Genomic DNA, 27,176 nt, shown 5'->3' with positions numbered 1-27,176 from the left:
GTGTGTATGAGGACCGATGTTCACTCCCCAACACACACACACAAAAGAAGGGAATTCTAGACTGTCTGGATCTGGTAAACACTAACTCAGTCTCACTCCATTCTGGATTTGCCATGCAAGGTCATTTCAAATGCCTCCCTCCCCTCACTGATGGCTGAGAGGCCTGGCAGGTACAGCAGCACTGCCCTCGAATACACCTGCTGTGGAATAAAACCGCGGGGACATGGATGCTTGTTTCCCTAAAGACTCTCTCTCACCCACTCCTCCTTAGATAGGGCCACTAAGATTATACTAGGCTGGGGCTGGAGAGATGGCTCAGAGGTTAAGAGCACCTACTGTTCTTCCAGAGGTCCTGAGTTCAATTCCCAGCACCCACATGGTGGCTCACAACCATCTGTAATGAAATCTGTCACCTTCTTCTGTGTATATAATAAATAAATAAATCTAAAAAAAAAAAAGATTATACTAGGCTGTAGCAGGAATCTTAAAAGTTCTTATTAATAAAATCAAACCTGAGGCCAGTTATTGGGGTGAATGCTGGAAGATCAGAGAAGCAGAATAAGCCAAATCTACCTCACCTCGCCATTTCCTCAGCTGATCCTGTTTCCTCAGACTGGAAGCCTCTCAGTCCTCATCCAGAATGAATCTCAGCTGAACTGCTGCTCAAAGCCTAAAAGCTTAACCAGCCAAATGCTTCTAGTTCCTGGTTTTCATGTCTTATATACCTTTTTGCTTTCTGCCATCACTTCCTGGGATTAAAGGTGTGAGTCACCATGCCTGACTGTTTCCAGTGTGGCCTTAAACTCACAGAGATCCAGATGGATCTCTGCCTCCCAAGTGATAGGATTAAAGGCGTGAGTGCCACCATTTTCTAGCCTCTGTATCTAGTGTATCTACAAGAGCAACCATTCCTCTTAACTGCTCAGTGATCTCTTCAGACCTCCAATAAATAAAATTCCATGTCACCCCCTCCCCACTTCCACATGTGAGTACAAAAACAATCACACACACACACACACACACACACACACACACACACACACACACACACAATGTTCTTTTAAAAAGTGTATTAGTTTTCATCCATAGGCCTTACTATATATGATATCCTGTGAAGACCAGAAAGATGGGTGTGGGGGGACAAAAAATGCATGTTGTGAAGTTATGGCTTAACATAGAAAACCATCCATACAAATAAGAAATAATGTCATGTTTTAAGCAATATGTGAACCATGTGTGTGATAAAAAGAGGGGGAAAAAAAGAGTACAAACTTCACAGATGAAGAGCTTCTGTACTTAAATACTGCCTCTGTTCTCTTCATGATTTAGTTCCTGGAAGGAGAATTTCACAAAACCAAAGGGGAACACAGGTGCCCCTTGCATTTGCTCCTGGTGAGGCATACAGTGGTACAGATTCCCTAATCTGCTTTTTGCATGGCCTCTCTCTTTTTCTTAATTGGCCTGTAGGTACAGATGGATCTGTCTCTCTAGTGATCATAAGAGATGCTTGAAGGCAGGAAGTAACTGTGTCAGATATTTCTTCTGGGTCTCCTACAGGGTACAAAATGATGTCATTTTATCATCACCAATGGTTAATCCCCTATGGTGCTCTCGGCCCTGTGTGAAATGCTGTAATGGCAGAGATTTCCAGGATGCCTGTTCCTCACTCAGCAAGCATTCTCTCAAATGGAAGTCTGTTTACCTAGAGATCTGTGTCTGTTAATAAGTCCTCTGCTTTCTCTGTGCCCAGGGGTGGTGCTCCGTGAGGGGAACTGACATGCACACCGCATTAGCCTGCAGGATCAGCTATAACAAGGCATGGCAAAGCAGCTCACTCAGATAACAGAAATGTATTAGCTCACAGTTCTAGGGGCTAGATGTCCAAGCTCAAGGGGTGGGCAGAGTTGGTCTCTTCTGAGATTTTTGCTCAATGCCTCTTGCCTAGTGGGGGGGGGGGGGGTTTGCTGGCAGTTTTCATGATGCTTTGTCTTGTAGTTGCACTGTCCCAATTTCTATGTTCACCTTTACCTAATTCTGTCCAGATTTGCACATCTCCCCCACCCAAACTACCCCAGGTTGACACTACTATCCCTGGAATGACCTGGTTTCCAAACATGATCACACTGTGAGATACTGGAAGTTAAGGTTTCAGCATACCAATCTGAGAAGAGGGCACATTTCAACTCCAAACACACATAAACAATGAAATACAGCATGGGCAATGTGAAAGCACAGAACTATACAAAGAGCTGGGGGGGGGGGGGGGCACGTGAAAGCTGATAGCACTGAGTTAAATGGGCACAAGGGAATGCATTAGGGGACAAGGGACACATGGCCAAAGCTTCAGCAGAAAATGGATAAATGGATGTTCTTCAAGTTGAGAAAGGAGAAAGAAGGATCATTGTTGAAGAGTGTCTCTAGGAACGCAAAGCACTTGAAGAATTGCAGAGACCATTATGGTGTGAAGACTGGGGATGGAGAGTTATTTAGAAATGAGACTGGAAAGGAAGTTAGAAGCCAGAACATGAAGAGCTGTATCACAAGGGACGTCCTGATCTCAGGGCATAAAAAGCTAAGATAGGTAGTACCCTGGTTGTATCTACATGCTAGAATTCCATTCTGGTGAGTGTGGGTGAGCACTGAAATGGAGCCTTACTGAAAGCCAAGAAGCAAGACTTGCTTGTCTACAAATCTACAAATTTATGAAGCTCTGGATACATCCAAGAGCAATAGAGATGGAATAGGGGAGATGGGAAGCTGAAGAGGATGGCAGGTCTTGGAAAACCACTTAGAACAGCTTCAGCACTGATTGAGACTATGTAGCTGAGGCTGGTCAGGAAACCTGGGAGCCCAGACATGAAATGAAGAAGCAAAGGAGGAGAACCCCCGTCTGGAAAGAGAGAGAGAGAGAGAGAGAGAGAGAGAGAGAGAGAGAGAGAGAGAGAGAGAGAAATTTGGGGAATACCTTGAAAATAGCAGCTATGACCAGTCCTACATGCAGAGTACTGTCCTAGCTTCATGCTCACTTCCTGTCTGACCTCTATGCACAGTATTGCCCTTGACCTGTATTTTAGATAATCTTCAAGCAAGTTAGAAATAGCACTTCCTATACTGGGGCCAGATGAAAATGTCTGCTGAGGAAGTGTGACCCCATTGGCTGAGGAGAATCAAAGTCATAAGGTTTATGGTGTGCTTGCCAGTCTGGAAACATGCAACCAGCTTATTATCGTAAATACTGCACCATCATTCACTACCTGGTTTTTTAATCTACTGGGCATAATGCCTAATTAGACACAACAAAAGTTGCAAATTTTCTCAGAAACTGACCACCTGCTAAAATTTAACTCTAGATAAAAATGTCAACATCCCACATGTTGGCCTCTTGAGGCTTATGGACCACATCCAGCTCATTAGCTCATTGAATTGTCTGGGAATGATGGATCTTGAGGTTTCTGACTTGGGCTCAGCCTTAAGAAATCTAGTCCTTTCCTGGTGTTTTGTATTTCCAAGTTTTTCTGGGTTTTTTTTCCCTCTCAAATCACAAATAGTCTCCAACCTAACCTAGTGCATTACAAGAAACAAGAAGTAGTCATTACAGCCGACATGTCTCCTAGTTATCTAGCATGGGTTAGGGAATATTCTAAGCAGTCTATATACTTGAACTCATTTTAGGCCTCAGGATGACCTAACGTGGAAAAACTTTCATTTACAGGATACTGAGGCAATAACTCAATTAGTGGACTTCTTGCCATGCAAACACAAGGACCTATGTTCAGTCTCCATTATCCACATAAAAACCCAAGCTAGTAGGGTGACATAGGTTTATAATCCCAGCTCTGGGGAGGCAGAGACTGGATGATCTCTAGGGTTCCCTGACCAGGCAATCTAGTCTAATTCATGAGCATTGGTCCCAGTGGAAGAACTTGTCTTAAAAACATCAGTGTGGATGGTTCCTGAAGAATGACACTCAAGGTGGACCTCTGGCCTCCACACACATGCGCGCGCGCGCACATACACACACACACACACACACACACACACACATGCATACACACAAACAAACATACACACACACACATACACACACACATGCATACACACAAACAAACATACACACACACACACACACACACACACACATACACACACATGCATACACACAAACAAACATACACACACACACATACACACACACACACATACACACACATGCATACACACAAACAAACATACACACACATACATACACACACATACACACACACACATACACACACATGCATACACACACATGCATACACACAAACAAACATACACACACATACACACACACACATACACACACACATACATACACACACATGCATACACACAAACAAACATACACACACATACATACACACACACATACACACACACACACATACACACACACAAACACACACATGCATACACACATACACACACAAACATACACACACATGCATACACACACACACACACACACACACACACATACACACACTCATCTGAAGGTAAGAAGACAGCGGAGACCACAAGAAATATTTGACTAATGGCAAGGAAAACGCCATTGTGAATCCACAATCTCCAGAGAGTGTCAGGATGGAGTCTCCCGCAAGAGACTGAAGATCCTTAACCAATAAAATTAGCATACGTAGACGCTTTGCTGCCCAGACAGGCAACAGCTGGCAGAAAGGATGCCTTTTCTTGGACATTCTCCAGGGTGGGGCTACCTCCCCAGGCCGACTCGCATTTTACTATACTCCCAGATTCTAAAACAGAGAGAGCCAGGATTTCAGGGCGGCCCCACCTCCTACCCCCACCCCGCTCCTCAGAAGGAAGGAACAGGGGTGGAGAAGTGTAAATGACCTCACAGGGTATCTGGAGAAAACCTAAGTAAGCGGGCCCTCCAGTGATTCATTTGGGTGGACTACTTTCACACCAGGCTACATTCAAGAGTTCGGAGTGGGGTCATTTGGAGCCCCTCCCTCCCTACCATTTCCTCTTTTCAAAGTACTGGCAGATTTGGAGTCAAACTCCATCCAAACAGGAAATCACCCAGGTTCTAGGTATTTTTTTTTTAAAGCCTTATTTTTAAAGGGCAAGTTCTTTGTGCACAAAGTGGATGTCTGCAGAGCAAATGCCTACTTTGCTCTGGGCACGTGGTTGTTTATGTTTATGCCCTGCAGGGAGCATGCTGAGAGATGAGATCCAAACCCCCCCATACACACATCTGGCAAAGCTTACAAGAGAAAGGCTTTTAAGGGTTAGCATTGTCTTCTTTTTTTTTTTTCACCCTAAAAACTAAAAATGGAAATAAAGGGCTCCAGCCCACCTCACTTGAGTCCACCAGAATATCTATGAAGAGCCCTGAGCAGGGAAAGTAGGAGGCCTGAAGCAAAAAGGAGAGAAGGGGGAGGAGAAGAGGGTTGATGACAAGGTGGAACGGCAGAGCCGGCGGCAGAGGGATTGGGAGTTTGGCTGGCAAGCTACGCCAGAGGCAGGTGCCAGCTGAGAGTGGGCGGAGGTGCCGGCGCCAGGCCAGGCCAGGCAGGGGGGAGGCCAGGCGTTACCTCTGCCTCTAGAAGTGCAGGGGCAGAGACAAGCTCGCCCCGGGGCGTCCCTGCTTCGTCAACTCTTCCTTCCCTCCCCTCCTGCCAGCCGGGACCAGGGGAGTCCCTGTCGCCTGCAGGAGGAGCCGCTGCAGAGCGACAGCATCCTTGGAAGAGACACCCGGGGCTACGTAGGCTCCAGCCTCCTCCTAGGGGAAAGAGCTCCCTTGTACTCCTAGTGATCACCCCTACCCGGCCACCGGCCACCAGAGCCAGCACCGGTGCCTCGGGGACCTCCACCTGCGTGGGCCCGGGGCGGGGGAAACACTGGGCAAAGAAGGCTCGAGAAGCGGGTATCCAGGGAACCCCAACCCCGAGTCTCTACTGGGCGAGAAAAGGCGACGCTGTCAACATTGTGAGCTTCCTGCACGCGGTCCCCAAGTTCAGGGGCGACACCTTTCCAGAAGGAGCTAATCCCCCGCAGTGAACATTCCAGCCCCTTCAGGACTCCTGGAGCTTCTTCTGTCTGCACCCTAAGTGTTTTCCGGATCTCCGCTTGGGCCATGCCCGGGCTGCGCAGGGACCGCCTGCTGGCCCTGCTGCTCCTGGGCGCGCTCTTCTCCGCCGACCTCTACTTCCACCTCTGGCCGCAAGTGCAGCGCCAGCTACGGCCCGGCGAGAGCCCTGCGGGCTGCCCGTGCTCCGGCCGCGCCCCCTCCGAGTCTCTGCACTTGGCCGCAGCCTCCCTGGACCCTGGCACTGCCACGCATAACTTTTCCCAAGCCCGGTCGGGGGCTGAGCATCCCAGCCGCGGCCACCCTGGCCCGCGCTCCAAGCTGCAGGCCCTGTTCGCACACTCGCTCTACCAAGTCCTGGAGGAGCCGCCTCTCCTGGGGCCCGAAGACTGGCTCTTGGCCAGCCAGGAGGCGCTGCGGTACTACCGGAGGAAGGTGGCCCGCTGGAACAGGTGAGGACCCTGCCAGGGGACCCTGGGTGCCGAGCTCCCTAGCCTGACTCTCCAAGCGCTGGCTACCCACATTCACTACCTCTCTGGGCTGCGGGGGCTTCACCCTGCCCTCACAGCCTGGCATTGATCTTCTTTCCCCATCTGGACCCCCAGCAGCTGTTGCAGACTTCAGATGTCAGCCCTGGAGTAAGATCTCAGTGTGAGAAATAATTTCTTTGCCAGAGCAAAGAAATGCTCCCAGCCACTCCCCTTGAGTTCTCGGGTTCTCTATCCAGTTGTTTTCCTGGTCCCAGTGCCTTCTCAAGCCCCTTTGTCATCGTCCAGATGTGGACAGCTGCTGTTAGGACTTTGCTTTTCAGAATGAGGTTTCCCAACACAGAGCAGAGCTGGCTGGAATTCAGCATTCACCTCTGCTCTTTGGTCAAACCTGAGCACTTTGCATAAAGCTATGCCAGATCCCCAAAGACCCAGTTTTTTCCCGTCTTTCTCCCTCTGCTCAGGGTTGGAGGCCGAAGAGGTCAGCTGGGTCGAGAGTTAAACTCAGCTCTGATATGGCCAATCTCTGTTGCTCATTAAACGTGGCTTGTCGGTTTGGGGGCAGTGTTCTGAATTGAAGGGCAGTTTATTATCTTTTATTATCGTGTTGATCTCGGCTGAGGCTTCTGGGGGAAGAGACAGAGACAGAGAAACTGTGTGTTCTAGAAATTTTGTAAACTGAAAGCAAAATTTAGAGCGAAATATTAAAACATTTAAGGTAAATTTAAGAATGTTTTGAGGGTGTGCTGGAGATGGTGTGGTAATGATTGCTGGGGAGGTCCCCAGCTGATAGCAGAAAGCCTTCATATGAGTTAAGGACTCTTTCTCAAAGTATAGAACTTGTCTGTCACTTGAATCCACAGTTCCCTTTTCATGCCACACCCATCTGTTAACACAAGAGATTACAGAATGAGATGTCAGGGGTGGTTTTATGATCCCTCGGGAAGATGCGAACGCCATAAATCTCAGTTGAAACTCTCTGCTAGCCCAATTTAACTGTTTTCTCATTATTCTGTGGGGCTAAAACTGGAGGGGGGGATCTTCAGCAAATGAAGAGAAAGACGTTGAGACTTATCGGCTGAAATCACTACAGTGAATTTCAATTGCAACCTCTATGGCTGGTGATTTTATATTAGAAAGTGATTCTCAATTCTACTACTAATTGCGAGCAATAAAAAGGCAGTTTAAGATTGCCTCACAAGTGCTGTCACTTTCAATATTACTTTAATTTCATCAATAATGTGGGAGCATCATGAATCAGTGAACTAGGAAATTCTGCCCTTAGAAAAATTATCCACACATCAAATGAAGATTTAAGAATTACAGGCTGTGGACAAAGCTGCTTGCTATTGTAAATGCAGATGCATGTTTGCCAAGTCTCATTTCTATCACCTTCAATTTCCCTATGTTACTTAGGCCCTGAAGGAAATTCCATGGAAATATTTTGGGAGAAGAGCAAAAATCTTCCTTGCCAAGCTGAGAGTAATTGATTTTTAAGCTTGCTTTTTAACAATGATACATGTCGACACACAATTTACTGCCCAGAGATGTTGGTCATGTAACAAGGGATCAATGGGGGCTGCTGACCTTGCTGTCTGTCTTCAGAGGATCTCTGAAAGTAGCAGTTTGCCAGGCAAGGTCTGTGGATGATGTGAAAGGTTCAACTGCGCCTAATAGTGTTGAACTTTGACCTTGAGGCAGAAAACACATCCCCTCCATCTGAAGAGTGCTGTAAACATCAACAGGATGGTATTAATAAGCAAATGTGTTAGAGTTAACACCAGTGTTAAAAACGGAACCCCCTGGGGTTATAGTTCAGTTGATAGAGTGCTTGCCTAGCATTCATGAAGCCCTGAGTTAGATTCTCAGAACCCCACAAACTGGGTGTACTGGTGCACATCTGTAATCCTGATTCTCAGGAGAAGCAGAAATTCAAGGCCATTCTCCTCTACTCATTGAGATTGAGACCAGTCTGGGCTATATTAGACCTTCTCTCCAAATGCATGGAACCTAAAAGACTCATTGGATTTTAATCATATCAGAAGTTCTACTGTAATAACACTAACCCTTACTGATGTTTGTATCCTGATGACTATGAGGATCTATGGATGTGTTAATGAACCCTGAGAACCTTGGTACAGGACCAAGGAAGCATCCAGATCCCTCAAACTGGCATTTAGAATGGGCAACAGAGGGAGAAATAATGAATGACCTGGCCAATTGTTTGTGTCTTGCACAGACAAGTTTTTTGTAGCCATAACCCTGCTAGCATTTAAAAGCTAGTGATATACAAGTGGTGCTTCCCTGCCAATAATTATGTAACATTAATTGCTATCCAAAACCAAACCTATCAGCAAACTACCTACCACAGTAGGAAAGAGGAAGGCAATAAAATAGCCAAGTCAGCATTCTTCATCGCTTGCCTGGAAGAGAACATTATAGTCTCAGTGATTCCTATTTTTTTACTACTACAATGATGGTATTTGGTCAGAAAATGCCTGTTGACAACTAACTGGAGCTAGTTTCCAGTAGGGGGTACATAATGACTTCTTCCCCTCCCCACCCCTGAACAGTTCCTCTTTGATTTCACACGGTACCAGATGGAGTTTGTGCACTATCTTGAATGTTTCAATTCTCATCCCATGACAATTTATTGGATGGCAGTGTTTTAGTTAGGCTGAAGTGTGGAAGCGACGCTGTGTGTCCTCTGATCCTGAAGATTGGGCAAACCTCCTTCTGTGACAGTTCTCGTCTTGCTGCCTGCCTCTCTCATTTGAAATGCAACCGAGTACGGTACAGTCCAAGTTTAAAATGTAATCAGGGAAAGTGTTCCTGTCAGGTTGTCAGCTGTTGATCACAGCAAGCAAGCCAATGCCAGGCTCCATCAGCCTTGAGGACACCTCTGGCACCTGTCTGGAATATCAAAAAGACAGGACAGGCAGTGCCTGCTTCGCTATTTCAGGCCATAACTAACGGCACAGAACTGTCCCGCTGTTATTGTTAGTCCATCTTGCACCATGGTGGCGGCAAGGCTTACCTGGATCCGAGGTAACAGTTCACATTTGGGGCTATCCTGGCATTCTTAATGGCTGATCTTCGAGTTTCTTCTATGGTCCACAGCTTCCCCAGCCAGAGAATGTTGGTCTGTAGACAGACATGTCAAAACTGGAAAGCTTGGCCTGGCCTTTCGCCCACATATCTTTGGTCAGTTCTTCTGTAATCCTCTGGTCTTAGTAGTCAAGGTCAAATAGGGTCATGCTGCCCTTGTGTAGGAACTTCAGCAGCTGTAATGCAAGTATGAGTCCTCTGCTCTCCGCTTTTCTTCCTATGTGTCTTCCTCTGATGTAAGGGAAGTGATACTGGCCAGCAATCAAAGATTCAGCATCTCTCAGAAGCGCGCGCGCACGTGCGTGCATGCGTGTCTGTCTGTCTGTCTGTCTGTCTGTCTGCCACACGCACGAGCATGCACACACATGCGGACACGCACGCCATCTCCCCATCCCAAGCTTCTGCCATTCCCCTCTCCAACCTCCTTGTTGTCACGGAAAGGAACCCTGGTCAAAAGTCTCTCTTTAGAAGAGACTGGGCAGCTTTTCAAAAATGACAGTTGTTCGAGAAGAATAAGTTGGCTGAAGTTTTTCTGAGGGAAGCTCTGAGAAGATGCAGAAACAAGGCTGACAGAGGGAAATAGGGAGAAAAGGCCAGGAGAGGAGAAAAAAAGTGCTGCTGGAAATAAGAACAGTCTAGCCAAGAGTTCTCAAAAGATTAGCTCCCTCCTCCCACGGCCGTGTGCAATGAGCAACAGCATCTCTTCATTCTTTCTCTCCACGCCTTGGTGCCTTCCTATCTTTCTGGCTTACCTCGTGACTACTCCAGACCATTTGCAATGCCCATATTTCACAAGCAGTTCAGCCTTTGGGGTGCACTGAAATCCAGGAGCACAGTCACAGACAGTGGCGGTTACCTTCCTCCCAGAGTCAACAGGACCTTGGTCTTTATCTGAGCATTCTTTCAGCAATGCCAGGCTAAGAGAGAAATGGCTTCCCAGGATTGCGGAATGCTCTCCAGCCACGGCCTACATGTGGTGAGCAACTGGAGTGGGGACTCATTGCCATCCGTCTTAATTAGAGCCTGGCTGGGCTGATTCGGGAAAAGCTATTATCTTGGTGGTTTTGGAGACCTCAAGCTGCTCAGAAGCCACAGGCAGATGGTTTCTGAGTGAGTTAGTCCAGAAGGCCAGTTCAGGCTCCCTCTCATTGCACACTGGCTCTCACTGCCTTCACCTCAACCAAGAACTAAATCAGGGAAGTATCAATGCCCATCATCCAAGGAAGGTGGCACACCCTGTTTCCAAACAGATCACAACGAAGACCCCCAGTCAAGAGCCACCAGCCACCTAACCATCTTCTTTCTTCTCAACCATTTTCTCATCTACCCTGGAAACTCAAGTGACTGATTTTTCATGTGTAAATCCTCCTACCTGAAGCACACTTGTTTCATGCCAGTTCCTTCACATAAACTTGTCCACTTGGGCCTCACAGGTTCTGTAGAAGTAGAGACATGTGATCAGCAAAAGTCCAAGATGGCCGCCCATGATTTCCAGCTCTGGCATATGCACACACACCTATTCTAGTAACTCAGTCTAATTCCATCATATGCCTGCTGTAAATATATTTTGCAAAATGTCCAGAACAGGGAAACTAACTGGTTTGGCTGACCTGATCACACATCCTTAAATCAAGATCCCTTGAGTTTATGGGCAAGGGGAGAATCAGGAAGTTTGACTATTGCTGCCAACTTTGACAAAAAGGAGACTGTTTCGAGGGGATGTAAATGACCTTTCAGAATCCAGATTGACACTTGCTGATGAACAGCAAGAAAATAGAGTCTTCCACCCCCAGGAAATGAACTCTGTCAACAGGAATGAGCCTGGAAACAAAGATAGATTGTACCCCCCACTCCACAATCCCCAGCGCCTCTAAATAAGAATCCAACTCAGTCAGAACCTTAATTTCAGCCCGGTGTGACCCCACACAGGTCACAGATCCACTCAGAGCTAGGCCTCGAACCTGGGAACTGGGAGACAATGTAGGGAGGGGAGGGGTTTAACCTATTGGCTTTGTGATGATCTGTGGTACAGTAATAGAAAGGGAACACACTGCTACTGTGTAGTCTGCTGTGTGGAGGAAACAGGATGAGACGGTCACACAAGCTGCCCAAAGTCAGGCAGAAAGCAAACCATGTCAGGTTTTGGACTCAGAGGGGATGGCTCCAGAACCATGTCTGTACCTAGCAACTCCGCAGCCACACCCTTGCCTGGTGTCCTTTGATGTCCAGAGGCCATCACCTGGACTCTTGAGGAAAGCCTCTTCTGATGGCAGTCCCCACCCTGGTTCTGCTGTGGCTGTGTGCATTCTCTCCACACATGCCACCAAGTTTTGCATGATCATCTGCTATGCTCAACCTTCATGGAGCTTGTAGTGAGGCATGAAGATGAATGGCCACTTGCTCTTGGCATTGAAAGCCCCAGCTGTGTGCAATCACCCCCATACATCTGTCTCATTGTTTGCCATGGGGTTGATCACTAGTAAATCTGTGGAATGCATAATTGTGAAGAAATGACATTGGGATTGGGGACTATCAGTGGCTGATGGTCCCTATGGAAAAGGCCTTGAATACAATAGATCCTGACTATAATGCCACCCTACCTGTGACTTCCTGACTCCTCTCCTGTGAAAGTCTAAAGCACAAACACCCCGATGAGGCAATGTGAGATTTGGATCTGGGTTCACTTCCTATGGTAGGAGCTGAAGAAAATCAAGTTCAGACCTGAGAAGGAAGCAATAGAGAAAGTTGAGAAGGTGTCATTTGCTAAGATGAAGGAATTTCTTTAGCGTCTTCTGCTTTCTTAAGAAGAGTAGCCAAGAAGCCTTGCATGGAATAAAAATGGGAAACACAGAGGCCTTGACTTTGCCAAAATGGTCCCTGCCCTGCCCCTTGGCAGGTACCCACCTATACTTTTCTCGTGATTATTCATTAAGCTGGAAGCTGATGAGAAGCTGCGGATTCTGCTGAAGTATGCCTGTGTATGGCTTAAAGCCCAGTGGGAACAGTCTTCTAAACAGCTGTGGCTTCAGTGAAGCAGAAGTTACTGGGCATAAATGACTATCTGTTATTATAGGCAGGGACTCATGTATGTGCCTAATGAAAACCAAAGTATGGAAAAAACACTTAGCTCTCTTTGTACCCTGCCACTTGGCACAACAACATCCTGTGGCTGAAGTGGGAAATCAGGACACAACTGAGTTTGAGGGCTTTGGGGAGAGGCCAATGTCCAAGACTTTCCAACCATGGAGCTTGGCTTTAGGGGCCAAGCCTTGGGGGCAGCCAGGAGAATTTGGCGGGAGCAGCAAGAGACAAAGTGAAATCCCAGAAAGGGACTGTTTTATTGGAGTCACTAATAATAAACCAGATAATAAAGTTGTGGAGCCACGGAAACAGCACAGTAAAGGACTACGGTTCCTAAGAAGCCTGGTGCCTGTAATAAACTCAGCAAAATAGAGAAATGCTGGCTGAGGGGCCGGGGAGATGCCTAAGTGGGAAAGGTGCTTGCTGCACAAGCGTGAAACCCTGGGGCTCAGTGGTGCACACCTGTAATTATAGCACTGGGGAGGCAGATACAGGGAGGTCCCTGGGGCTTGCTGGCCTGCCAGTCTGGATGAGCTCTAGGTTCAGTGAGATACCCTCTCTCAAAAAAAAAAAAAAATAAATAAAGTGGTGAGCAACTGAGGAAGAGACCTGATGTCAATCTCTGACCTCTGAATTCATTTACATTCTCATTTCTCTCTCTCTCTCTCTCTCTCTCTCTCTCTCTCTCTCTCTCTCTCTCTTTCTCTCACTCACTCACTCACTCACTCTCTCTGTATGTGTGTGGCATGAATTGTTAGAAGGTCTTATTAATAAAAACAAACCCAGAGCCAGGTATTGCAGTAAACGCTGAAAGGTCAGAGAAACAGAACAAGCCACAGCTAACCTCACCTTGCCAACTTCTCAGCTGATCCTGTTTCCTCAAACTGGAAGCCTCTGAGTCCTCATCCAGAATGAATCTCAGTTGAACTGCTGCTAAAAGCCTAAACTCTTAACAAGACTCTAGTTCCTGGTCCTCCACGCCTTATATACCTTTCTGCTTCCTGTCATCACTTCCTGGGATTAAAGGCGTGTGTCATCATGCCTGGCTATTTCTAGTATGACATTGAACTCACAGACATTTGGACGGATCTCTGCCTTTGGAATGTTAGGATTAAAGATGTGTGTGCCACCACTTTCTAGCCTCTATATCTAGTGGCTGTTCTGTTCTCTGACCCCAGATGAGTTTATTAGGGTGCACAATATTTTGGGGAACATGATATCACCACATGTGTGTGTGTCTCTCTCTGTCTTTGTCTCTGTCTCTCTCCTGTACATACATACACACACACACACACACACACACACACACACACACACACACACACACGATAGCACAGGAGCATGTGACTAAGAAACTGGATCATAAAAAACATAAAAGAGCCTGGCAGTGGGAGCTCATGCCTTTAATCCCAGTGCTCGGAGAGCCAGGCGGAATTCTCTGAGTTCAAGGTCAGCCTGCTCTACAGAGGGAGTCTCAGGACAGGCACCAAAACTACACAGAGACACCCTGTCTCGAAAAACAAACAATCAAACAACAACAACAAAAAAAAAAAAAGCACGATGGCCTGGATTTATTTTCCAATACTGGAGGTCAAACCCAAGCTAGATCCCTCACCTAGCACATCATCCACCACTGAGCCCAAGACATACACCAAAGAAAAGCAGAGCTGTTCATCTACTAAGCTAAGCACAGCCCTCAGACGGCAAAACTGCTTCACTTGCCAGCATTGGGTCATAGGTAAACATGTTGCATGGTGCTGACCAAAATAAAATCTACGCAAAGGGACAGATCATCTCTCCTGGCTCAGTCACATGTCCTAGAGGGTCTCAGTTTCAGCAGTTGAGAAGAGCATATGTGTATTTCTGTATTTAACAGCAGAAAACTCATAGACCCTGTAGGGAAAGTTCAGATCTGTTCTCACAGCTCATCTCATGCTCTTTATTACTCTGATAAGAATTATGCATCACCAGTAATGCTCCTTATTTCTACATCCTGTGTTCCCCTGAGCACTCAGAAAAGAAAAAGTCAGACTGAGTGACCCCAATTCTATAATCAAATCCAGCCTCCTATATTAACCAAAGTTTCATTGCAGGGGGGATTTTAACTGGGGTCACTGTATCCAACTGAGTTCAGGTAGGATCCACATTTCCCTTAAATTATGCAAAATTTGCATTCTGAGCATATGTTCGGCCTCCTAGGAAACAGTTCATTATACTTGCAAAGTGCTCCTCGCGTTCATCAGGATGCATTGGTTTTAGTGAATTAGAAATCCAACTCAAGGTAGCTCAAGCAAGACTAGAGACAAAAGTGGATGCTCAGGAAGAGCTGGGAGAAGGAGAGCGCTAACCCCACACACAGAAGCAACCTCTGATGGTCACTGCTCTTGTTCACCACAGCTCCCCTGCCTGTCTTGGCCCTGCTTGTCTAGTGCTTGCTCTCCGCACTTTCCTCTGTGCATCCTTTCCTGAGGCTCACATTCCAGCGGGAACCAGGGGCCCCTTGGCCTCTCTTCTTTGAGCCTGCTCAGCCTCCCTGCCTCCTAGACAGTCTAAACACCTCCTCTCCACTTACCCCCTTTTTAACCTACTTGTTCATACAGATAGACGGAAAGTCCTGCTTCTTCTAGAGCCTCCCCACCACCGCCCCCCCTCAACTTTGAGATCAGAAGCACAAAACTAGATCTTTGTGTTTCTCTTCTTATAATCCTAGTCCTCAGAGCTGGAGCAATGGCTCAGCAGTTAAGAGCAGTGGCTGCTCTTCCAGAGGACCTGGGTTCAATTCCCAGCACCTACACGGTAGCTAACCACCTATAACTCCGGTTCCAGGGAATAATCCATCGTTATCTTCTGACCTCTCAGGGTACCAGACACTCATCAAGTACATATAAATCCATACAGGCAAATATTCATACGCATAAAAACATTTAAAAATAAATCTGAAAATAATAATAATAGTATCCAAGACTAACAGACGCTGTGGTTCCATGTACCATACCACTTCTCCTTAAAAACCAATGTAATATTTAGAAAAAAATAATGAAAATTTGTCTCTCTTTAAGAAGTTTATGAAGAGCTTGTGTTTTATAACAGAACTCTCAAAGACTATGGTCTGTCCATTTCTCTGCTGGACATTGGTGATTTGGGCTGACAATGCCTGACTTGAGGCAAAATGCTTGAGGCCAAAACCATTTTGGATTTCAGATATCTTTGAGGGGGGAGTTTTTATATATATATATATATATATATATATATATATATATATATATATATATATATATATATTATATGTGTGTATATATATATATATAATGAAATATGCAGGGGGTGGGAAACATGTCTATACAAATTGCTGTTTTTGTTACACATGTGTCCTGTACACATAGCCTAAAGGTAATTTTACACAGTATATTTAGAACTCCTGGTTTTAACCATATCCTGCTAAATGACATCAAAAGTCTCTGCTCAGAAAGTTTCAGATTTTGGAACCTTTGGGGTTTCAGATATTTCAGTGAGGGACATTCAACCTGTAATAATTGTCGGCATTAACGCCACGAACATGCAGAGTTATTTGTGTAATCAGTTTCCCACTGAAAGGATTGGTCTGAAGCTGAGCATGATACACACGCATGTAACCTCTGCGCTAAGGAGTCTGAGGCAGGAGGATCACAAGTTCAAAGACAACCCGGGCTACATAGCATAAAAAATAAATTATCTCAAACAAGCAAAGTATTGGTCTGCACAGCCAGTAAGACTGGCCTGAGGAGTCCCCTGCAAAGCCACCAGCTTGTTCACAGTTCCCTGTGAAGTTACCATCCACTGGCCCAGGCTGTCCCTGCAGCTGCAGCCATCTCTGCGTAGGGCCCCTGGTGAAAATATCCAGTGAGAATCAGAGGTGCTGGCATCAGGCTAGGACCCTGCAGAGACCACACACCTCTGAGAAGTCCTCATTTGCAGTCTCTGCTTTAAGCACTGCTGGGAGCACAGACACTTAGGGAAAGAAGGGCTTGTCTTGGCTCACAGTTTGAAGATGCTGTCCATTATGTCAAGGAGGTCATGGCAGCCAGAGCCTGAAGCAAATGGTCACATTACATGTGCCGCCTGGAGGTAGAGAGAAATGGACACTGGCGTGAAGCCTGCTTTCTCCTTTTCATTCAGTTGGAGATTCTCCAGTCCATGGAATCCCGTCACTCACATTTAAGGTGAGTCTTCCCATCTCAATGAACCTAACCTAAAAGCTGCCTCACTGCCTGCCCAGAGGTTTGTTTCTTAGGTGAGTGTAGATCCTAACAATATTAACCATCACACCATTAAAAAAGAAAAAACAGCCTTAGTGCAACTCCACAGCATCAAAACAATATGGAAGAAAATGCATGCTCTGTGTTTATAGTTATAATCACAACATTATTCTCATATATAATAATATTTAGTGCAGTGGTGAGAAACAAGGAATGGGTCTCCTAGTGCAGTTTACTATGAGAAAACGAAAATACCTGAGGTGGAGTTTCTACTACAAATGTTTCTGCCTCCTAGCCTAGAGCCCTCTACAGAGAAACTCTTCAGGATCCACTCAGTCCCAGCTGGTGCCTGAGGTGTCACACTTCTAGTCTGTTGGGAGCCAGGGGATCACCTTGCAGTTCCCAAACAAAAGGAAATCAGGTATTGGTTGTATTTGATATGGAAGCTGCCGTCCTCTCTGCCATTGATGCTTTGCTACCTGCAGCATTGGAGTGATGCAGGCTGGGTACCAGCCAGAAGCCTCCCTCCAGCAGCTCCCCAGAGACCTTAGTCCTTGCCTCACCTGACTTCTAGGGGCCGATGGCATCCCACGCCCTCTGGCCATCTCTACAATAGGTCTCAAGGCCACATTTCTGCCTCTTCTGTCCCTATGTGTACCTGTTTCCTCTCCTATCTGTCTGTGTGTACATGTCGCCTCCTCCTCTGACTCTGTGTATACCATTTTCCTCTCCTGTCTGTGTGTACATGTCTCCCTTCTATCTGTCTGTACATGTTTCCTCCCCGTCTATCTTTCCCCTCCAAAACACTTATCATTAAATTCATGGCCCATCTGCATAATCCAATCTCATCTCAAGAACCTTAACTTAGTTGCATCCACAGAGTCTGTTGCCAAATGAAGATCTGTTTACAAGCTCAGGGTGCAGGCCAGGAACATAGCATTTGGGAAATAACCATTCAGCCAAGGACAGCTATATTACATTACAAATACAAACTCTATGTAGTTATCTCTTCAAATGTTTTTTAAACCTTTTAGATAAAAGAGAATCAAAGATCATCCATTAGATAAGCTTCCAGATATATCATAAAATAATCATGATCTGTTGCAACAAAAAATAAAAAATAGTCGAAAAATAGGTCAAAGAGAAAATGAGACTTGAGATCAGTGGAGTGGGTTGTAAGGAGTTTCTCACGTTTGCCAAGAAAACGTGCCAGAGTCAGCTCTGCTTCGAAACCACCATCCGTGTCTCTGAGACAGAGGCCTGGGAAAGCAGAGTGACTCCTGGGGTGACTCAGCAAAGAAATATCTTCCCCAAGGACCTCAATTCCTCCTCAGATCACTGCCACCACCACCACAAGTCATAGCATTGCATAAGGACTGGCATCCTCCTCCACATCCTTAGGAGAGCCACCCCGCAAGATAAGCCTCGTGGAATTATATTCACCCAGACCACACTAGTGTCCTGGTACTCAAGCCTCTGTCTCACTTTTGGAAAGAAGGTAAAGTCTTGAGGCTCCAGGGCAATGGGCACCAGACATCCTTTGGACCACCCTCCATGAGGCTTACCTTTGCAACAGAGCCTCTGATCAGCACTTGAGTGACAGTGGCATTAAGATTAAACTCCAACAGCACCTGGGCTGCAGCTTTTCAAGGATGTCATTTAGTGCAAAGAAACAGAGTCTGTAATTAACTGAAGCTGGAAGTCAAACAAAAGGGCCTTTGTGCAGGTCATAGAGTTAAACAGCCTAGGTAAGTGGTCGCAGTCACTGACCTCTGTCCAAAGGGAAACCACAGGTCCCCAGGCCAGCTAGATTCTCCTCAGACTATACTTTTGGGCCTGCTTGGATGGGCCAATGAGTAATTAATCAATCAATATGCCATGGATATGGCCACAAAGTTAGGAGCTGGAAAAAAATTTAAATCGATTATAACCAAATGAAAACCATCAATAAAGCAATCATTGAATGCCTAATGCATCAGTGGCCTCTCTAGGTTAAACTCATTACTAAGCAAACACCCAGTTATCCACAGTGGATAACATCTGTTGTTATTAGCTATAACCCCATTAAAAGACAGGCGAAGCCAGCCAAACTACAAGCTTGGGTTTCTAAAATTATAGATTATATTTATATGAGCCACGACCCCTTTATTTGGTAACCATGGAGTCTATGATCTGTTAAAATAACTTGTACTTTGTGATAGTAAAGCCATCTCCTCTACATACATGAAAATATGTCTTCCCCAGTCTCCTGGTGAGGGATACTATGCCCCACTCATTGGAAGTATTATCTCCTTAAAAAGTAGTAATAAACAGGTGCACCAGAAGAGCTGGGTTCCTCCGGTTGGCTCTTCTTGTTCTCCAGGTCTTCTTTATAGAAGGAGAACTTCTATCTCGCCATCCAGAGGGGACCCTGTGTGCTTTTTTCCCCAGCCCTGTTTTACTTTTCTGGGGGTGCCAATCATAGCTTGCTATACTCTTGTTTGTTGACTTGTTTAACAATAACCTCACTGGATTCTAAGCTCTTTAAGGGTTGTCTGGGATTAAACAAGGGCTCCACATTCTAACTCTTGGGTCTTGGGAGTAGCTTCTGGGGAATAAGTCTTCTAAGTAATTAAGTCAAGGATAACTTTTGATTAGTTTAGTTAAGTTGAAATGAACGCTCATTGGGGATTATCAAGATGGTCCCCAAATCCATTGTCAAGTGTCCTTGTAAGAGGAAGATTAGACGCAGACAGAGGAGATGGCCAAGCCTACAGAGACTAGAGTGAGGCATCCATTGTGACAATGATGGTCTTGGAAGAAACAAAGAATGAACCCAAGCCCAGAACCCCAAAATGAGCTTAGCCCTACTGGAAACCTGTCTTTTAGACTCTTAGATTCAAGCTGTGAGAGACTATGTTATTTTGAGCCACCAAATTTGTGATAACTAGATGCAGCAGCCAGAGGACATTCACAGAAGGATGAAGACATGTTTGTTCCAGTACCTCAAATACCACTTGTGCAGTATAGGTGCTCATAAACTATCTGGTGAGTGAATGAATGAGTGAGTGAACGGGTGAATGAGTGAGTGAATGAGTGAATGGGTGAGTGAGTTAGTGAATGGATGGGTGAGTGAACAAGATAGTTTAAGGAGCTCAGTGGGCAACCCTGAGTTCTGTCGTGGCCTCCTTCCCTGTGCTATAAACCTGAGGCTTGTTTCCTCAGGCCTGAGTTTCCTGGTGTGTGAAGGTGTGTGATACACATCCCAAGGGTGACGTGAGGGCACCTGTGCCTTCAACACTGAGTCACCAGTAGTGAGAGACACTAGTTGGTTTCCAATCACATTCCATGTGAGTTATTTGGTTCCCGTCAATATCCAGCCCTCTCCATTTGTGTTTGGTGGTCGGGCTAATGGTGAAGAAACATTGTCTGTGGTCCCCGTGCCAGGAAAAAGCACCCTCACTTGCAGGCTGGTCATTGCCCTAGCTTGACTTAGCCAAGGTTGGCTCTTCCACACAGAAAGTGTGAAATGGTCTCCCCCTCAACACTGAGAGGTCAAACACTAGATAGAGCTTGGAGGTGGAGAGAAAGTATAGAGTGGTCTATATCTGCAGTGTATTCACCTGTTTCAGAAATATCTCTCTCTCTCTCTCTCTTTCTCTCTCTCTCTCTCTCTCTCTCTCTCTCTCTCTCTCTCTCTCTCTCTCTCTTTCAGATTCTAGGACCCCCTACTTCTTTGCCTCTCATGAAGCTTGTATTAAACAGGCTGATCTCGAGCCTTTCCCCTCAAGCCTTACCTCTGTGGATCTTGCCACACAGATGCAGCTGGCACACACCAGCACTTTTGTTCAGAACAGTGTTAATATAATACTGTCCAGCCCTCAGAACCCTGTTTGCAGGTCCTGTTATTATCTACATTTTCAGACTACAGTAAGGATCATTCATGCTGTTACACAAGAAACTGGACTTCTGAGTCAGGGAGATGCTTCGGACACAAGGAACTTGGGTACTTGTGTTGTAATTCACATAGAATTCACATAAAAGAAAAAGTGGGGTTGGTTGGAATGCGATGATCTCAGCACTGAGGAAGTGGAAAAAGAAGATTCCTGGGCTTCTAAAACAACCATCCTCAGTTCAGTGAGGAACGATGACTCAAGGACAAACAAGGTGGACAGTGCCTGAAGAACCATAGCCAAGGTTGTCCTCTGGCTTCCACAAGCATACTCACACGTTCCTGCACACACACACACACTGGATTTCAGGTCAGGTCTTTTCAACTTCAGAACTGAAATTTAACACTGAGTTTAACTTCAACATGTGCTCTCTGGCAGGTCCTAGAAACAAAGACTAAATGAACACCAGTCCAGGAGGCTTACCGCCCAGTGGTCTCAGGACTTAAGGCTCAGACGTTAGGGAGGCAAAATGACTTCCATGGAAGTGTAAACCAGGGTAGCCTCTGGGGATCAGGTTAACAAAGAGCATCAAATCTTTAAAGATAGAGCCATCATCAATCCTTAGACATGCCCTGGTTGTTGCTGTTACACCTAAAGTGTTGGGCTTCCTATGACTGACAGGGGATTGTCACTAGCAGGATCTCCCAATCAAATCCTGTGTCTTTCTTGAGCTTTGTCCTAAGGCCAGCTGCTGGCAGTGCCACAGTCATTGGCACCAGTTCCTGGCTCCCGAATCTTTAAACCAGAGAAAATAAGAACCTTGCTGATACCACAAGGAGTGTCTGTGAGGACTGAATGGGTTAAATTTGCAAAGTGATTTAAACAGTGTGAGGAACAAGACCTGGTGCTGTGTACAGTTTTCCTAGTGTTATTATTTGGCCTCATTTCGGTCGCTGGTTTCTCCGGAACTGAGACAAAAATCCCTGTGGTCTCCAGCCCAGGGATCTTCTACAATACTCACATTCTCATTCAGGTGCCTCTCCAGAAGCCATGCCCCCTCTGGGTGGGTATTACACAATAGCTGAGCCAGGGCTGTGGACATACAGGGTGAGGACAAGGTCGGCACCAGGCAGTGCAGAAGCCCATTGCAACACAGCTCCGGGAAGAGGAAGGAACGCGTCCTTATCACTGTCAGGAAATGAGACCTTTTCGTAAAATTTCACTGAAATGTCAGTCCAGTCATCGCTTTCCTAACAGCGAACAGATGACAAACTCCTGTGTTTCCCCCACACCACAATCACAGTTTTCAAGAAAGTGACATCAAAAAGCCAAATTAGGGTTTTGGGTTTAGCTCAGTGGTAGAGTGCTTGCCTAGCAAGCACAAGACCCTGGGTTCGATCCTCAGCTCTGGTATAAATAAATAAATGAATGAATGAATGAATGAATGAATGAATGAATGAATAAATAAATAAATAAATAAATCCAAAAAAGTCAAATTAGTTTCCTTATTAAAATTTTAGCATACAAAAATAATGGTTTTCATTTATGCTCTCTTCATATGTGTATATCATTGCACACTGTTCATAGTCACTCATTAACTTCTTTTATCCCCCCAAATATGATATATAAACCTTAATTCCACATATGAGAGAAAGCAAACAATCTTCTCCCATCACCCTGTCTTATTTCCTCCTAACCCCACTCCCCACAACAGTTTCCCTCCTACTTTTAAGTCTCTTTCCAAATCTAGATTCTACATATGAAAAAAAAATGTGACATTCATGGTTCTGTTCTGGTTTATTTATCTTGACATGATGCTGTGTGTTTCAAATCCATTTTCTTGCAAATGACATAAGTTATTTTTAACTTCGTTGTATGTGCATATACATATGTACATATGCACTTCGTTTTCTTTATCACCCCTCGGTTGATGAGCCTCTAGGTTGGTTTCATATCTTGTCTCTTGTGACTAGCAGAGCAAACACTGCTGTTCAAGTGACTCTCTGTGTGTGCTAACATGGATATATACCTGAGTGAGATAGCTGGGTTGTATGGTAGATCTATTTTTAGTTTTCTGAGGAACTGCCATACTGATTTTCATAATAGCTATGCTAATTTGCTTGCCCTTCAAATTAAATTCCTGGCAAGGCATCAGTTTCTTTCAAGCCACTGGGAAAGAATGAGAAAGGTTCTGGTCAAAACCCAGCTTCAAATCCTTTTCCACTTAACTGTTATTACTTCTGCTTGTGGACATTAACCCTTTCAATGTTCAATGCTATAGTAAGATAATATGTCCAAATAACCCAAAACTCTGCCTTCAATGAGCATTACACAAATGTACATTAAGTGTTAAGTTCAAAGAAATCCCACAGCAGAGGCATTACTGTTCAGTAAAATCTGTATATTGTCTTGTGCATGACAGATCCCTTGCAATTAGGTGGGTTGTGTGACCAGCTCTAGCCAATGGGAATTCAGTTGCAGTTACTGACATCACTTCTTGACAAAGTCCCGGGAAGCCGGTGCTGAACCCTATGGTTCCTTCCCTTGCCATGAAGAACCTAAAGTCCATGTTATTAGGATCTTCTGTGACCATCAAACTGGCTGTGAGTCATTCTATGGAGCACAATCCCTAATGACTTTGGTAAGGCACGCAGTATAACTGAGAAATATGTCTTGGTTGCGGTAAGTCACTGAGGTTTGCCGATTAAAATGTTACTATATCAGAACCAAACCCAGTCTGACTAACACAGGAAGTAAACGAGTAGATTGATTATGTTCTACCAACTCAATCATGGAAGAAATGAAACACCAACTTGTTTTTCAGAAATCAAATCAAATGGCAATCTGAGTCCCTTTCTATTAAGATGGCTAGAAACTACATCTCAGTCATCACAGAGCCCCTTCGGCAAACCCCTTCATGGCCAATGTCCTTAGGGTCCAGGCACTGTGACATCTGAAGAAGGCACATCCCTGCTCCATCACCACATGCATGTGGATGGTACTGTTGCTTCTTTGTCAATTTCCAGCATAAGATGCTTGGCTGAGGCTGGATTCCTGGTGCTTAAAATGAGTCCTCCTTGGTACCACCCAGGCACTCCTCACCAGACCATGGAGCCAACTTTCCTCTCCTCACCTTAAAAAAGCTTCATGCTTCTCCCAACTTTTATCCACTTCCTACTCACTGTCAGTCTGCATGGCATATTCCTTCACTGAATCTAGACTTTCAAAAAAATAATTAAAACAAGGAAGGAGTAAAGAAAGCTGGTCTGCTCTCTCAACTTTCAGTTGGTTCTGAATCATAACTGCCCTTTTAGACAAGGAAGCATGAAGGCCCAGCTACCTTCTTCAAACAGAAGTGTAGAAAGTTCCAGAAGACAAAAAACCAGTATTAATTTCTCACAAAATTTCCAGCCACATGGTTGACTGCTCATGTTGAGGAGGGAAAGAGGCCAAGTCTGCAATTACAATCCATTTGTCAGTCAAGTAGAAAATAGTAGCATGCAAATTAGCTCTGGTGCATAGGCCAACGACTGGAAAAAAATTCATCTGGGTAGATCACAAGGAAGTTTGCCTACAAACCACAAAAAGCCATAAGCCTGCCTGTTGCAAGCCCCTCTGTTCAGATACCGTTCTCTTTCAATACTCACACCTGTGAAATAGACGACGAGGCAAAGTTCAAACTTTTGTTGACAAACAAATGTATCCTAGTAAACTCTTGATTACTGGAGGTGTCAGGGTGTGTATTTTTAAACCTCCTGAGTTTCCTGCTCAAAGTATTGTCTTTAGACCACGTTTCTGCTTTCTGTGCTCAGAAAAATTATAGAGGAAAGAGAGGACTCATATCCACCAACATCAATGTCATTTACTAAAACTGTAGTGTGTGTGTGTGTGTGTGTGTGTGTGTGAATGTATATGGGTGTATTTGTATATATGTAGGCATATGTGTATATGACTGTGTGTATGTGGGTATATGTATGCACCTGTATGTATTTGTGTACTTATGTGTGTGTATTTATATATATGTACATATGTATTATACATGTGTATATGAGTGTGTGTATATGTAAGCATATGTGTGTATGGGTGTGCAACATATAGTGATTTATTTTAGGATTGCACAGTTAAAGGATGAAATACAATTTGGCATTTAAGGACATCAACACTGCATCTTTTGGGAACTAGTGTGTTTTGGTGTCTTGTTCCTATGATTGTTAGGCTGGGATAAACCTGACAACTAAATGTTCACTGACACAGATTTACATAAAACATATTAAGTAACATTTTTAATTTTTGCTGTGCAGGAGATATACAGCATATGGGGCCCTGAGGAAGGCTTTTATGCTGTCTATGGAAAATATTAAATTGCTTAGAGTCTAAAATCCATCATAGCAGTTTTCAGGCTGTCATCAGAGGATTAAGTGCTTTAATTCCTCATGATTCTGCGGCTGTCATCCAGGGTTTCTAACCCCAGTATTACTGACCTCTGGGGCCAGATAATCTCCTGTGGTGAGACTTCATTAATTATATCATAGGATGCTCCCACTGTCTCTCAGCACTCTGTCCACTGGTTATGACCACCACCAGGGTCTCCAGACATTGCCAACTCTTGCTTGAGGAGTGAAATCACTCCTTGCTGAGAACCACAGGCCTGTACAAAGGAAGAACAGTCATATGACAAGTCTGGGGCTGTGCGATGCCGGCTCTGGGCAACACCACATCACAATGAGGCAAAGAGCTCTTTGGGCTAGTATTCACAGTCAACATTCCTGAACATGTATTGATTGAATGTGCATACAACACAGGAAGTGCTCCCTAAGCAGGAGGCTTCATTTCAGGACTTGGACTTTGGCCGGTCTTCTCTGCACTGCCAATCAGCCACCAGGTCACAGTTCAGCTTCACTTTGCATAATCATTTGTCTGGGACTAGCGATCTTTATTAACCAGATTCTTAGCTCCACAGGACTAGAGTCGAGAGAACAGGTTGGCTGGAAGGGATCTCCAGTCCCCTGTTGTGATTCTGGAAGTCCCTTAGACCCCAGGGGTCCTTTTACTGTTTTCCTCCAGAGTGTATAGATACCCACATCTCCAGCGATCAATCTCAATGCTGAAACAGAGGGAAATCTTAACACCAGCTCTTGGAATGTCCCTTCTAGCTTGCCATAGTCATCTCCTTAGATCTGGGAGCCATCTAGACCCAAACCTGTGAAGCCATCCAAAATCATCCAAAGTTAACAAGTCTGGCCATATTGATAAACCATGACAAAGTCACACCTGGACTCCTAAGAACCTAGGATTCCTAATTTTATCTAAGATTTCTGTATCAGTTAAGATAGTCACTTTCTTCGTGGTTCCTGACTGGTGTCTTCTACAATACCTTCAAACAGATGCAAGACTTAACTGAAGGCTGAGTACCATAGAAGCTCTCCATAATGCATTTGGAAATTCAACGAGTAAGAGAACTCTGTTCTAACAGAGACAGAACTCCATCCCTCAAGAGATTCTTTCCCCCAAAGCTTGGAACTGGGTAGCGTTTATCCATCAGGAAACTCACCTACACAGCTAATGACTAGTAACTTATAGGGTAATTTACTATGTGCATAGCACTTTACCAAATACTGAAGAAGATGTGAAAGAAATCCAAGGCAGAGCCATGTCCTCAAGAACTTTAGAACTTGGTTGAGAAAATGACACAGGGCTGGAGCCTTTCCCCCTGGCTCCATTTTGCTATAGCCTGGTGACTGATAACACTGAGTTTAGAAGAAACTCGTCGGCTCCCCTCCTCCTTCCTTCTTTCCTGTTCAGGATCCCAGGTACCAGTGACTAAGGTCCACAAATCCCAGCCCAGAGGATGGGGAAGGAGGACACACATCTTAGCTCTCCACCAGCCAATGGCACCTCCAACCATACTTACATGTCAAATCCTAAGAACCCAGTGTTCAACAAAAACAGAAACAGACTATGCCCCATAATGCCTGGAGTGGAAAATCATAAACAAAGGAGAAATGATGAGTGTAAAGTATATGAAGGAGTTGGGTACAAAAAGGAGGATGTGGGACCTGTCTGGGGGGATGATGCAGATACCCAAGAACTGAGACTTGAGCCGATGGAGAAGGACATAAGGATCCAGGCATGGTGGTGCACTTGTAATCCCAGCACTCTGGAGCCTGAAGCAGAAGGATCACAAATTACCCCAATATGGGGAGTTCCAGACTAGCCTTAGCCACACAGCAAGAACAGAGAGGGGCCTAAGGAGGACAAAGAGGAGAAGAAAAAGGCTGAGGAAAAAGCATGTGCCAAGCCCTTC

General features: G+C 45.2%; 1 protein-coding gene across 3 annotated transcripts in view; it reads left to right on the top strand.

Moving 5' to 3' along the window:
- Nucleotides 1-5,526: 5,526 nt before the first annotated feature.
- The window catches only part of Fam20a (FAM20A golgi associated secretory pathway pseudokinase), a 55,203-nt gene continuing 33,553 nt past the window's right edge, over nt 5,527-27,176 (top strand). For all 3 annotated transcript variants that reach the window (XM_036194455.1, XM_036194456.1, XM_036194457.1), the window contains exon 1: nt 5,527-6,540. In XM_036194455.1, coding sequence (XP_036050348.1) covers nt 6,137-6,540 — 404 coding nt within the window. In that variant the 5' untranslated portion in view covers nt 5,527-6,136. The remainder of the gene's footprint in view (nt 6,541-27,176) is intronic.

The sequence above is a fragment of the Onychomys torridus genome, chromosome 8 (genome assembly GCF_903995425.1).
Source record: "Onychomys torridus chromosome 8, mOncTor1.1, whole genome shotgun sequence".
NCBI lineage: Eukaryota > Metazoa > Chordata > Mammalia > Rodentia > Cricetidae > Onychomys > Onychomys torridus.
This window is presented reverse-complemented; position numbering and strand designations above follow the sequence as displayed.